The 15,308-nt window shown below is 37.2% G+C and overlaps 1 protein-coding gene across 2 annotated transcripts in view; it reads right to left on the minus strand.

Moving 5' to 3' along the window:
- Nucleotides 1–1,045: 1,045 nt before the first annotated feature.
- The window catches only part of TNKS2 (tankyrase 2), a 61,745-nt gene continuing 47,482 nt past the window's right edge, over nt 1,046–15,308 (minus strand). The window contains exons 22-27 of one of the 2 annotated variants that reach the window (XM_060034482.1): nt 12,579–12,676; nt 11,651–11,725; nt 8,695–8,800; nt 6,453–6,639; nt 3,133–3,289; nt 1,046–2,309 (exon numbers count right to left, since the gene is read on the minus strand). In XM_060034482.1, coding sequence (XP_059890465.1) covers nt 2,247–2,309; nt 3,133–3,289; nt 6,453–6,639; nt 8,695–8,800; nt 11,651–11,725; nt 12,579–12,676 — 686 coding nt within the window. In that variant the 3' untranslated portion in view covers nt 1,046–2,246. The other variant, XM_060034481.1, reaches the window with a different exon arrangement.

Genomic DNA, 15,308 nt, shown 5'->3' on the forward strand with positions numbered 1-15,308 from the left:
ATACAAGTAAGACACTCAAGATGGATATAATAGTACTACTCACACAAAAATTTAAATCTCTTAAAAAAAAATCACAAGACAAAAGAAAAAGCAATTCCATCATCAATAAAGTAAGGTATTCCATGCAAAAACTTCAAAGAAATCCCCAGTCACCCCCAACCACCCCCCAAGCTCCTAACAAAAAGCTATCTGAAATATTGCCATGCTAACATATTAACCACAATATAATCATTCATAGAAAAGCAACACACTAATTAAGCAATGGATTAGATGAAACAACACAGGCTGCAATATCGTAAACTCATAGACCATGATGATTTTACATGATAAGCAATTCCAGAGTCACTCATAGGGTGAGCAATATGGGCTAAATGTTGAGAGATAAGGTATGTAAATATAAACTCCATTAACTCATCTCATTATCTTCTAATTATAAAACCTAGCTTCCAGAACCTGAAAAATTACATAAAATTTGGCATACTCCATTTGTGTTCCAAGAATGACGTTAGGATATCTGCCATTATTAGAGAGCTGTATAAAGCACTTCATGGTCAGGAATTGACCTCTTAAATGATCACAATTTACATCATAGAAACACAACTCCAGATATGCAATACATTTACTGTGATTAACTCTTACTCAAGACAAGAAACATGATTTTCTAGCACTTTATGTACAAGTTACTGCAAAAGCCCAGTTAATTTAGAGACCGAATAAAATGTAAAACAAATGTGAACTGGTACAGAGAGTGAAGGGGAACAGCCTCATTAACAAAGATTTAATGGGTAACAATCTTGCCTTGACTTCTGAGAGAACTACAGTCAACAAACAGACTGCCAAGCTGTAACTCATGTCTCTGTACCAAGATGCTTTAGCATATTTCATGGAAAAGATAGTTTTATGTTAAAAAATAGGAATGGCATTTTATGGGATAGCATTCCCCTCCACAGCTGCCCAACGAGCCTGGTCACCAGGTGGTGCATAAACAAAGCGTTATTTCCAAGTGGGTGTACCACGTCATGATGAGGCAACCCAGGAGCGGAAGCACCCATTTCACTGCACCTGCCTATTCAGGAGGCCAGGAGAGAACTGGGACACCTACATTTCATGGTTTTGGGTTGAGCTTACCTATGGTGTACAGACTGGCTATAAGTAAAACAGTAAGGCCAAAGAAGAAGAACAGGAGAAAAATAACTTCAGAGAAAAAACTACCCACTCCCATCTGCTATTTTTTTCCCTTTAGATTTAAGCTAATTAGAACAGGCTGGAAAAATTTCAGGATTACCCTTCCCACATCTGAAAATTCAACTTCCTATTTACATTCCATGAAAAGAACACTATAATTGTTCAGTGGCAGGATTTAGCCTCTCTAAAAAATAGAAGCTCTTGCTCTAATTTTCACAAAATGACATGAGAAAATTTTCCAATGTGAAACCCAGAGTTTGAGGCTAGTAAAGAAGTGTCTTTAATAATCAGGACCATCATAGTTAGAGCTCTTTGGAATGTGTGTTATACATACAAAGTTATCACAAATTAAACTCCCAGAGTATTTATGAAACAAGCTCTTAAATGGGAAAGACTTCTAATGAGACATAAATGCTTCCATCAGCAAATTAAATCTGATGAATCAATCCTTCCCAAGTGACAAGGTCTCTGCTAACGACTCAACATAGCCTCTGGAATCAAAGGTAAAAGATCATTCAATCATGATGATGCAAGATGAAGTACAGATGAGCAGTACATATGAAAAAAATCTGTAAACCGCTGCAGTTCTAAAACAGTAGATTTATATTACAAAGCAATGTAAATAAATATGGGGCTAGTACAAAAGCTCTTATTTACAGTTTTACAAATGAAACTGTATTCAGTGTAAATGCTGTGTTTTAAAGAACACAGTACTATATTAGTAAAATGAGTTCTGTTGAGGGGAATTACAGTTTCTGTTAGAATCAATGTATAACGTATAAAAGATTCAAGTTAACTCTGTTTATAATTTAGTACAGACAAACCCAGTTTAACCTGGAATGGCATCTGTTAAAGTGCTGAAAAACAGGAAATATTTAGAAAACACTGTACATTATTAAAGCTTTATCAAGTCAGAATGTTAAAATCCTTTCACATTTTTAACCTTTTGCCACAGGCTTGTGGACAAGATGATTTTTCTCAGCAAAGGAGTAAAACTTACGAGGCCACCAGCTGCTTAGATGATTTTAGGTTCAGTGTTGCTAGTTTCCTAAAACAACTATTTATCCATCAACCATACCTTCAGGCCTTACAATCTGGTAAGTAATTAAATATTCAGGATAAGCCTAGAAGAGAAAGATTAATTCAAATATTGGTAAACAAATTTTTTGAAAGGAGACTTATTATAAGGATTCCTAGGGAAGAGGTTCTAAATTAGTGCTGTGGATCAGAAACATCAAAGGGCATTTTCCCAAAACAGCCTTACCTTGACTCCAATCCCTTAGACTCTCAATCAGCAGGTCTAGGATGAGTATTAAGCATGTGTTTGTTTTTAATAACTGAGGTGATCCTGATACGTATCCCCAGTACACAACGCTCTAGAGATGCTTTTGACTGGATCTATGTCACTAAGAGCAAGAGGGAATGATACATTTCTTTGCTACAGAGAGGTTATCTATTAAATATAGGATTCTAATTATATTTTACAGAAGCTAAAAAAAAAAAGTATGGTTGACAAAATCTGAATAAGGTCTGTAGGTTAGATATATTACATTAATCATATTTTCCTGATTTTGACAATTTTAAGGGAATGTCCTTGTTTTTAGGAAATACACACTGAAGAATTTAAGGGTAAAGAAAGATGCCTATTACCTACTTCCAAGCAGCTCAGGAAAAAAAAAAGTATACACACATACAGTAGGGAGAGCATGATAAAGGAGAAACAGAGAATGCTAAAATGTTAACATTTGGAAGATCTGGGTAAAGGTTATAAGGGAATTCTCTTTATTATTTTTGCAATTTTTCTTTAAGTCTGAAATAATTTCCAAATATGAGTTAAAAAGAAATCCAGCTCTTAAGGCAATATGCCTTGTCAATTTAAAAGATTAGTAAGAGGTTAAAGTATGGCTCTAAAGCATTTTTGAAGATGAGCAAATAAAACTGAATTACCTGTTCTCCTCTGTAAATTACATATTCAGCTAATGCTAGTCCATTTACACTGGGTCGACCAGTGACTGAGTGATGTCCTGGAGGAGAATGTGCCATTTTCATTGCACTGAACTGCAGGAAAGACTTTCCCAAGGTTACCCGGCAAAAGAGCAGCTGCCTATAACATGTGAAAAGGAAAAGATCTCCCTGAAGACAAGTCGTACGTGACAATTTTATTTATGTACACTACATAAGCTTTTTAATGCATTTATACATGAACACTTATGATTGTTTCTATCATTTTACCCTTTAAAGAACTTTGTAAGAATGTCTTCTACTACTCTCACTAATGAAAGAATTTGTCACTTTAATTAATCCTTATTTTAACTATAAAATGATATCTTATAGCGATTGTAATAATCTTAAAGTGATATAGACTCTGCCATCCTGTTTGTATCCCAGCAAAAGCACAAATCATAGCCCAAGTGGGAAGGAGGAGGAGGTTTGAAGGGGCTTCCATGAAGTGCCTTACAAAGTTGAACATTTACCCAGGTAAGTCCCGTGGATTCCACTTTCAAAATGTATTGAAATCCATTCTCTTCTCTTAACTCTACTGTCACTATTGAGTCCAAATCACCAAAATTTTCACCTGGACTGTAACAACGGCCTTTGAATTTTCACCTGGACTGTAACAATGGCCTTTGAATTTTCACCTGGACTGTAACAATGGCCTTTGAACTAGTCTTTCTGTTTCTACTGTAATTCTTTTTTTTTTTTTTGCGGTATGCGGGCCTCTAACTGTTGTGGCCTCTCCCGTTGCGGAGCACAGGCTCCGGATGTGCAGGCCCAGCGGCCACAGCTCACGGGCCCAGCCACTCCGTGGCACGTGGGATCTTCCCGGACCGGGGAACGAACCCGTGTCCCCTGCATCGGCAGGCGGACTCTCAACCACTGCGCCACCAGGGAGGCCCTCTAATTCTTGTCTAAATTATTTTCCATCCAAGCAACCAGTGATTTAGGGAAAAAAAACCAACAAACAACAAAAACCATAAATCAGATCGCATCGCTTTTCTGCTTAAAACCTTTTAGAGGCTACTCACTGTGCCTAGAAGAAAATCCAAATTCCTTTTAGTGGCTCTAAATTCTTGAATTTTACTCTGTGTTCATTATGCCCAGGAGCATTAGTTTTTCTTCCCACAGGCCAAACTTTCTTGCCCCATGGCCATCAGACATACTGTCTCCTCTATCATCTAGAATGATATGTATTCTACCACTCTTCTACTGGCTAATATTCATTTTTCAAGTTTCAGCTGAAATGTCACATCTTCAAATAGGTCTTCCCTCACCAGAAGTTTTAAGTATTACTTTCCCACTCCCCACAGGCATATGATTGGCCTTCCTTAGATCCAATGAACTTTTTATTACTTCATTGTTTCTCTAATTTCCTTTTTTCTATATAGGAGAAGAGGAGATTTGGTGGACTAATTGATGATTCTGTCTCCAAAGAAGACGGGCTATGTACTTTTTATTCTAAATATGCCCTATGGAAACCTTCTTAGCGTTTCTTTCTTTCTTTCTATATATATATTTATGGCTGCTTTGGGTCTTCATTGCTGCACATGGGCTTTCTTTTTAGTTGCAGAGAGCGGGGGTTACTCTTCGTTGCGGTGCGCAGGCCTCTCGTTAAGGTGGCTTCTCTTGTTGTGAAGCACAGGCTCTAGGTGCATGGGCTTCGGTAGTTGTGGCTTGTGGGCTCTAGAGAGCAGGCTCAGTAGTTGTGGTGCATGGGCTTATTAGATGCTCCGTGGCATGTGGGATCTTCCCGGACCAGGGCTCAAACCCGTGTCCTCTGCATTGGCAGGCGGATTCTTAACCACTGTGCCACCAGGGAAGCCCTTCTTAGCGTTTCTAATAGATTTTCTATTATAGTCACAATCAGTCCCATGATAATCCAGCATACAGAAATCTTAAGTTAATAAATAAACTTATTTCCAGACATACAAGCATTCTACTCCAAAGACAGCTGAGAAGAGGTACTCGAACAATGCTTACTACTAATACTAATAATCAGAACTATTTAGCCTCCAGATAATATATGACAAGTAAAAGTAGCAATGTTCCATTTACAGAATCTCAAGAAATTACAAGCCTCCTAACCATTCCAACTTATGATCTAAAATAGAAATGGGTGGGAGGTCATACCCAAGAGGACTGACTGTAGATACCTATGTGAGTCTAAATTTAGGGGGCAAACAACAAGAACAAAACATAAACAGTCTTTGTTTCCCTTCAGGACTACAGTCCTTTACCCTTGGTAACCTTTCAATGTCAGCTGGGAAGGTTTTAAAAATCCCATGCACAGACCAGACCCCAGACCAATTAAGTGAGAATCTCTTGAGGGTGGGACACAGGCGTTAGTTTTTAAAGCCCCTTAGGTAACTCCAATGTGCTGCCAAACCTGAGAACTACTGCTCCAGGGTTTCTACATCAGTGATCAGAAGCTTCAGCATCAGCTAGGAACTTGGTAGAAACTGGCAGAAATTCAAGTTCTAGGGCTCCACCTACTAAATCAACAACTCAGGACGCATGGCACCAGAATCTTTGTTTTTACTAGCTGTCTAGGTGATTCTGAGCTTGCTCATGTTTGATAGTTACTGTTCTAGGTCTTTATAAGCAGTGTCCTAACTATAGAATAAACCTCAGTAATTAATCTTACTTGATTTTTCAAATGGTGAAAGATAATTTATTTATCTATAAGGATTTTATCAATTAGACCCAAGTCATTTGAATGATTTTAACAACTGAGTTAGACCAGGGTAACTGAAAGTAGGAAAGAAGTACAAAGTAGTTCTTTGATAATGTGCTTTCTAAAGGGGCTGATGTATTTTATTGTAACTTTTTGAGTAGTAACATCACAGATTGAGGATTAAGATCACTATCACACTGGAAGAGAGACTCCCTCACACATTGCCATGAAATGATTAGGTGTAACAAGTAATGCCATTTTAGCCTTTGAATACTAGATTTTTAAATAGTCCACAATAAAATCTCTTTCATGCCCAGTGATATCTTCTATTCCATATTCTAAAAGCACCATATGCTCTAATGATTGAATGAGTTGAATAGGTCAAGTGTGTAGAACTGTGCTTGGCCCATACAGATCATTTAATAAATATTAACCATTACTAGAACTGGTGAGAGGACCAAAAGCAACCTGAAATATGACTAGCTTGGATTCCTAAAGTTGTCCGAGATAATGTTGTGCCCCCCAAATTCCTCAAATTTGAAACCAGTTCTTATCTGATTCTTATCAACATAAACGAGAACAAGTGATCTCTTACCTGTGGCAAATGTAACAAGATCTGTCTTTGTGTACTGGACACCCAGTACCTCCTCCGATTCCATACACATACTGATTGCTTTTGGAAGAGTTTTCAGCAAAATAGATCCCAGCTCCAAACATGCCACCTATGTAGGCATGCCTTTCGTCAAAGCCTTTATGAATAATTGCATTCACAAAGGGAGACCCTAAAATACATACAAATACATAACATTTTAAAATTATCTTAGAAGAAAAAGAACAAAAGCTAAAGCCTCTTAGAAGTTAAATTCTTAAACATATATACACCACCACCACAATAAAGCAAATTCAAAACACAAGGGTTAACAAGTTAACTGTCAGCTAGCTCACCACTTTAGAATAAATAGTTATTTTAGAAGAATTGCTAATATGAATGAATGTTTCTAATAGGGTGGCGGTTCAGATGCCAAAGTAAGGACACATACAGATTCAACTAGAAAAACAAACAGATCACCTGAAATATCAATGCTAGAGTTATCAAATTCCAGGCCCCAAATTCATACGTATCCAGACCAAGAGTCTCATAATTCACCTCTTACGGCAAGGCTGAATGCAATTAGGTCATGCAATGATGCCCACATCTGTGTACTTTTTCTAGATATCAAAAGTGGCCAAAGTGATCTTTTCATGTTCATTTTCTTCTTTATACCTCTTCTCTCCTATCCTTCCACTTCTCTGCCTTTTATCACTTGCTAGTACCAGATTTCAACTGTAAATGTGGTGTGTTCCTTCTTTCCCTACATATTGACTTCTTTCTCCTCCTTCCTTGCACATGTGCCAAGAAGGAGCTTAGCCAAAGGAGAGGAGGTACTAAGCATGGGTACCAGGCCAGGGAGTGGAGTGAGGCTGGGGGTTGGGAAAAGCCAGTATAACACAACTAACTGATCCATCAAGATCTGTGTCCCTGTTCATAAAGGGACAGGAAAATACACTGAATTCCACTTTACAGAAATACTGAAGAATACAATAACTTATTTGAATTTGGAAAACCCAAAACCATTTCTATTATAAAACAGAAAAAATTATTCATTACAACCATCAAGTCAATACATAAATAAATATGCTCTGTGCCAAGAAATTATCATGATGATTTTTAGGGTATTGGAATGAGAAGTACCATTTAGATATTATATACCAATTCAGTCTGCTATAGCCATTCTTCCAGGGGACTGTGAAATTTAAATGTTGTGTTTTATAGCACTTTACCAGTCTCTAAAAATTTTCTGCAATCAAAGCCAACTGAAGGAACAGACTGGACCGATCATGGATAATGTGCCTGAAGACTTGATAAACACTACAGTAATATCTATATTAATCTTTGCTATAAACACGAAACACCAATCATCAACACCTACCAACTTGCAACATAAACAGGAAATTTCAAGAATGACAAGTAATGGTGCTCGCAATTCAACAAAAGTTCTCAGAAAACTCCACAGGTTCAATGACAGTGGCTCTTTTCGCTGAAGTTACATGTAGCCTTGACACTTAGAATCAGTCAGAACAGGTTGCATATATTCTTCTGAGGCAATTTTCAGATCTTATTTTAACTTTAATTCACCCAACCAGTTAAAAGTAAAACACCATTTTTCAGAGTAATCATCACACAAAATCAACTATATTAAAATAAAAGGGAAAATATGAATAGTCAACATTCTCATTTCTACACTTTTTCTGTTATGGTAATCCTATTTATACACGACCCACTGTAAAACATAAAAACTCAAAAAAGACGTTAAAAATACAGGACTTCCCTGGTGGCCCAGTGGTTAAGAATCCGCCTGCAAATGCAGGGGACACGGGTTGGATCCCTGGTCTGGAAGATCCCACATGCCACAGAGCAACAAAGCCCGTGCGCCACAACTACTGAGGCTGTGCTCTAGAGCCTGTGAGCCACAACTACTGAGCCCATGCGCCACAACTACTGAAGCTCACATGCCTAGAGCCCGTGCTTCTCAACAAGAGAAGCCACTGCAATGAGAAGCCCGCGCACTGCAACGAAGAGTAGACCCTGCTCGCCGCAACTGGAGAAAAGCCCATGCACAGCAACGTAGATCCAACACAGCCAAAAAAAATCACAAAAAAATATAAATTTAAAGATTTACAGAAATACTATTTATTTTTTAAAAATGACATGAGGAATATACAGATTCATTATTATTTCAAACCTGACAAAAAATGCGGAGGAGGATGGTGGTAGGGTTGGGGGAGAGGAATCTTACCATGAAATAGCATTCTTTCATTTGCATGGTTGTGGTTTTCTTCAGAAACTTCTTTCCTCCTGTGAGTGTATCTTTCCCATAGTTTCTTGTTACAAACTTTCTGAATCTTTAAAAAGAAACCAGAAAAATAAAATCTCTACATCATAATAATTAATCTTATCCAAAAATGGGCCACATAGGGCCAGAAGAAAGGCAAAACTTTTCTCTGAAATATAAATTATGTGTTATTTTTAGTCAACTAAAAAACTTTAACCCAACCATAAAAATGGAAATATAGGTACATTTTGGAAATCAAAAAACTACAAAGGGGAAAAAAGCTATATGTAAAGGTCAAGAGTACTGTTAATTGATTGAAATACTTCCATTCTCATTACTTTAGAATTATTACTAAAACACCTCCAAATCAGACATGCTGAGTTCTGTATGGAAGTATAAGAAAGAGAATACTATCCTTTCCCCCCTGCTTTATCTGGCTCAAAGTACCATCTTTATCTGTTTTTAATTAAAAATATTTGAAATACACAAGTCAGAATGGCCATCATCAAAAAATCTACAAACAATAAATGCTGGAGAGGGTGTGGAGAAAAGGGAACCCTCTTGCACTGCTGGTGGGAATGTGAATTGGTACAGCCACTATGGAGAACAGTATGGAGGTCCCTTAAAAAACTAAAAATAGAACTACCATATGACCCAGCAATCCCACTACTGGGCACATACCCTGAGAAAACCATAATTCAAAAAGAGTCATGTACCACAATGTTCACTGCAGCTCTATTTACAATAGTGAAGACGTGGAAGCAACCTAAGTCCATTGACAGAGGAATGGATAAAGAAGATGTGGCACATATATACAATGGAATATTACTCAGCCATAAAAAGAAACGCAATTGAGTTATTTGTAGTGAGGTGGATGGACCTGGAGTCTGTCATACAGAGTGAAGCAAGTCAGAAAGAGAAAAACAAATACCGTATGCTAACACATATATATGGAATTAAAAAAAAAAAGGTTATGAAGAACCTAGGGGCAGGACAGGAATAAAGATGCAGACGTAGAGAATGGACTGAGGACACGGGGAGGGGGAAGGGTAAGCTGGGACGAAGTGAGAGAGTGGCATGGACATATATACACTACCAAATGCAAAATAGATAGCTAGTGGGAAGCAGCTGCGTAGCACAGCAAGATCAGCTTGGGGCTTTGTGACCATCTAGAGGGGTGGGATAGGGAGGGTGGGAGGGAGACGCAAGAGGGAGGGGATATGGGGATATTCGTATATGTATAGCTGATTCACTTTGTTATAAAGCAAAAACTAACACACCATTGTAAAGCAATTATACTCCAATAAAGATGTTAAAAAAAAAATTGAAATAGCCACACCAAACACACACACACACACACACACACACACACACACACACACACACAAACACATACACCTACCTAGTACTCCCTCTATCCCTCCCTACCCCTCCAATTCCTAAAATTTGTCTGGAGAAGAGTTAAAGATGGATACTGGTTTCATTAGGAGTACTGTCAAAATTTACAATCCTAGTGCTGTTTCTTAGCTGTATTTAAGGGTGCTACAGCCCCCTGCTGGTCCTAGAACACATCTGGGAGCTGGTGGTTTTAGTCTTGGTTCAAATTAACTCAAAATACCATCACAGACATAATCAAGGCACACAACTGGCATAAACAGAGCTCATTAATGTTTAAAAATAAAAGGGAACAAAGTTTTATCAATGAAAAAACTTTTATTAGATATTACATTAAAATACCTTTATAGAGGAAGAAAACAGCATACCTCCCAAATTCAGTAACTTTGGAAATCAAACACATATTCTCTTCCCTGCCTGCACCCTTAACAAACCTCTACACATTCTGTTACTGCTTGCACACAAAAGGGACTTGACTGAAATTTGCCTGTAGTAGGAGTAATTATTTGTCTTATTAAAAATTACTATATATATATCCATGAATAGAAATCTCAAGATGTCACTCAGGTCATACTATGATATGAACTAATAAAATACAGCTCCCAGAAGAATAACCGTTTCACCTGAATAATGTGTTCTTGTTTTATATCATCTTATTTCTAAATAGTATGAACAGAGCAATCTCAATGAATAATTTTAGTATTCACTAATTCTAAAATATGACATCTATTAGTATACTCATAATAGTATATTATTGTGAAACAGTACTACAACACAGCTGAAAGATTTGATACTGTTCACCTTTGAGTTTAAAATTTAGGTATTAGAAAGATACTTGCCACATTTTAATTATAACTCTAACTCTTATAATGATTAAGAATATACCAATGTAGTTAATAGAAAATCACTATGCATCTCAAGTAGAGTATGCAGTTTGGTTGCTATATAGCTTCAACAACAACAATACAAACTAGCAAAGCTGAAAAAGGTCCTGAGAAGAGTAACTGATATCAATAACAGTCAGGACTCTCTTTAAAACATTTTTTTTAAAGACTATTTTTGGAAATATGGAAGGTATACAAGGAGTACTACTAAAATTACCAAAAATTGGTGTATGTGGGGACTCACAGAAACCTGGAATAGTCACAGTTAGGACAAACAAACCATGGTGCAATTATAAAGATGGGAGTCCTTCCATGAGTCACAAAAAAATTCAACTTTGTTACAACAGAGTACCTTAATAGTAGTTTACATATTTAAAGTCCTAAACCTGCAGCATTTACCTTTACCCCAAGATAAAGCATAATCCCTAAACTTAAATATGTTCAACAGAGGCTGAACTAGTGTTTAGTACAGAGATTTGGGGATCTTAACCTTCCAAGGACATATTCTTTCCCAAAATATCCCCATATGCCCTGTGAAAGACTTATTGGGCTGGACAGATTACATTCTTGTGAAAGTTAATCATGGCTTCAGGCTTTGAAAACTATGGTCTCAGCAAACTTTATTTCCACTAACTTATTACCTTGAGAATATTGTATCTGTTGAAGATTCCACCTGCATGACCTCCATCTCTGTGCTCTCGGACTGTACTCTGCATCTGATGGAAAAATATTCCAAATATACGTGCATTAGCTTTTGTGTTTTTTTTTGATTTAGGGAACATGGTTCTTGACTCATATGATTCTATTTTTGAGAATACAAAATGGGTTTTTAACATTTTTGTTGTTTAGGGAATGAATTCTATAAGTTCACACGTACTATTTTTGAGGGATAGCAGATAGCTAATACAATCAATCTAAAAATACATATAGGTGAAAATTATACAATGCAAACTACAGGAAGAAAAAGAAACAAGCAGATGCATAGGTGAGCTAAACATACAAAGCCAACCACTTCACATACCAAAAAAAACCCCAATGATTTATTTGTTCCCATTTGTTTTGCTCTAATAAAGCACAATTTGTATTTCATTGAGAGTTGGAGTTTCCTGAGCTTTAGAACTAAGTCTCACTCAACTTTGTATCTCTGTGCTCAGCTCACACATTTAGGGTATGATGTTCTTCAAAGTGCAAGGCAGTATTCTAAGATTTTGGTGGATCCAAGAGTTTTATGGAAAGAAAGCTAGAAAAAAATTTCCTAGATAAGTAGCATTCACATGTTCTGGGTCTTGTCTAAGATACTGGGCTTTGCAATTGCCTTCATGAAGGAACAAAGTATTAGCAACCTCTTCTTCAACAGAATTCTGTGTATTAATTGTAGTGCTAAACCAAGTTATTAGAATTAAGGTTTACTGAGATAGTGTACTTTAAATGCTGATTTCAGAAGTTTTCCAGGTGGTAAAGAGTTAGGGACATTAAAAAACCCTGCTACATACATGTTCAAGTAGATCTGGAAACTTCTGGGAAATTTAGCCTACTGAACCAACATTTATTTAAGGTATATGAACATACCTCTTCCTCCACAGACTGAAACTCTTTATCATCAGGAGACAGATCTATGAGAATTGTTCCACTTCCAGAGGTGTTCAGAGTTAAGTATGGGTTAAGACCTATCAAATGAAATTTAAAGGTAAAAAAATATTTGCCAAAAACCCCCCCAATAAACATCAACCCAAAACAACCACCTAATTTATCTGATGCTTACTACCGATTTTAAAAAACTTTTTATTTTAGGATAATTTAGATTTACAGGAAGGCTGAGAGCACTCAGAGTTCCTGTGTGCTCTCACTCCACTTCCTAATATTACCATCAGGAACATTAATGTTTCCTTAATGTTACCATTTTACACAATCATAGTACACCTGTCAAAAATTAAGTAAAGTTCAGATTTTATTCGGATTTCACCAGTTTTCCCCACTAATGTCCTTTTACTTTACCAGGATCCAAACCAGAATATCACACTGCATTTAGATGACTGTTTTTTTAATCTTACAAGTCATAAGGGTTTTGTGAGAATAGTTCACAAAATCTTTCTATTCTTTATTTCCTGTTTGTCACATGTTTTCTTCTTCAAATTATTTCCTTTATTAACTAGGCAGCCCTTTCAGCATTTGGTCCCTTTATTTTTTGTAAAATTGAGGAAGAAACTTGCGTGGCCTTAGGTAATTTTAAATCATCCAAGAATGAGAAGTCATAAAGTCTACTAACGATGGAATGCTTATTCTAACCCATGATAGATTCTTTAATTCAGCAATGAATTTGTCATATTTTCTGAATGTCAACAGTCAAGATAATCATATATATTTTTGTATCTTTACTCTCACAAAAGCTTTTTAAATGGAATCTTAAAACAGAATTTTCTAATTTCTTTGTTACAACTGTAACACAACTCTCCTTTAATCTCTACAAGATCTCCAGAGCTCCACTGTTTTCTGAGTTAGGGCTCAGATGCTTTACTGCTGGGTTAATGCATGATGGTTTGCCTCTGGAGACTAAGAGCACTGTTCTGGTCTGAGTAACAGTACTACCACCAACATGCCAAACTCTAATAAAGATGTATAGATATGGCTGAATTACAATGTCTACAGGAAGTATGGAGACTATACAGAGAAGGTATTTTATAGAAAAAATACTTAATAGAATAAAGTCTGTGACAAACACTTGACTAAGCCATCTTCTAATGGCCTCAAGAAGACATTTATCAGTGCTGAAAGATGAGAACAAGTAATCTATTTTTTAAAAAAATAAATTTATTTATTTATTTATTTTTGGCTGCATTGGGTCTTTGTTGCTGCGCGTAGGCTTTTGCTAGTTGCAGCGAGCGGGGGTTGCTCTTTGTTGCGGTGCGTGGGCTTCTTACTGTGGTGGCTTCTCTTGTTGTGGAGCATGGACTCTAGACGCGTGGGCTTCAGCAGTTGCTGCGCACGGGCTCAGTAGCTGTGGGTCACGGGCTCTAGAGTACAGGCTCAGCAGTTGTGGTGCAAGGGTTTAGCTGCTCTGCGGCATGTGGGATCTTCCCGGACCAGGGCTCGAACCTGTGTCCCCTGCATTGGCAGGCGGATTATTAACCACTGCACCACCAGGTAAGTCCCAGAAAAAGTAATCTACTGACTTGATGCACTGAATGATAGCTAAGGCTGTTAAGTCAGCGAGATGAGAGAGTGTCAGAAGCTTGCCACTGGTTCCATTTTGCAAATTGGGTATAATATAGGTATAGAATCTTGGCTTCAAATGAAAATGAGGAAGGTGGTAACTTTATGTAGGAAAGTGACCCTGATGTGCTAGATCAGCAGAGTCATTCTGTGTCATGATGTTTCTCCTCCATGTAGGAATGAATGTTCCTACTAAATTGTAGCTGGATGTTATCAGAATGACCAGAGGCAGCACGGAGGTAGGTACCTGACACTTGAAGGCGGTGTACCTGTTTCCATCGTTTCCTGAGCCTTTCAACAGTCTTAACTGCTATCCTACCAGATCCAGTGTTTTCTAGTAGAGTCATGATGCCAGTCCACAACTGAGGGTTCCAGCTCCTCTTCATACTAACATTCTAGGGAGCCATGAATCTTCCCTCTTCTTTATCTCATAAAATTTTGTCTTCTATACTAGAAATATCCAAGACTATCTCGCATTTTAAATGTTCTGCCCCAGTTCCTATCAGGCAAGTAAAGTGCATCTACCTTTAATCAATTCTATTCCAGAATTCCAGTCTAAAACATTCTTTAGCTTGAATCACCTGATTTTCAAAGCTCTCTTTTTTCTTCTTCAAGAGATGGACCTATCCTGGCTAGCATACATCCTTCCCTAAAAATGCTCTCAGTTTTGCTAATGGGGGTTTGTCTTTAACCACAGTTGTACAGCCAGGTCTTCAATTACAGGATGTTTCTGACCCTGGGGTACATCACTCCCTCAGTTTAACAATGAACTTAAAATGTGGTTCTGACACCTAAAATAATTCATCTTTTATACTCAAGACCTGATATACAGGCAGTGTGAATATCTACCGAACAAATGCAATTTGCATTTTCCTAACATATCAACATTCAAGAGAAATAAAATATTTTTCAACTTTGTTTTGCTAAGTTTCTTTAGTTGCAACATTACTATTCCCCAATATTTTTTTTTTTGTTTTTCTTTTGTTCCCCAATATTTTTACTGCAAGTGTTTAGAATTTAACTACAACAAAAGAGATTCACAACATTATTTTATGGGCAGGCCTGAACACCTAGTCATTACCTATTATA

This window comes from Delphinus delphis, chromosome 16, assembly GCF_949987515.2.
Source record: "Delphinus delphis chromosome 16, mDelDel1.2, whole genome shotgun sequence".
In the NCBI taxonomy this organism is placed as follows: domain Eukaryota; kingdom Metazoa; phylum Chordata; class Mammalia; order Artiodactyla; family Delphinidae; genus Delphinus; species Delphinus delphis.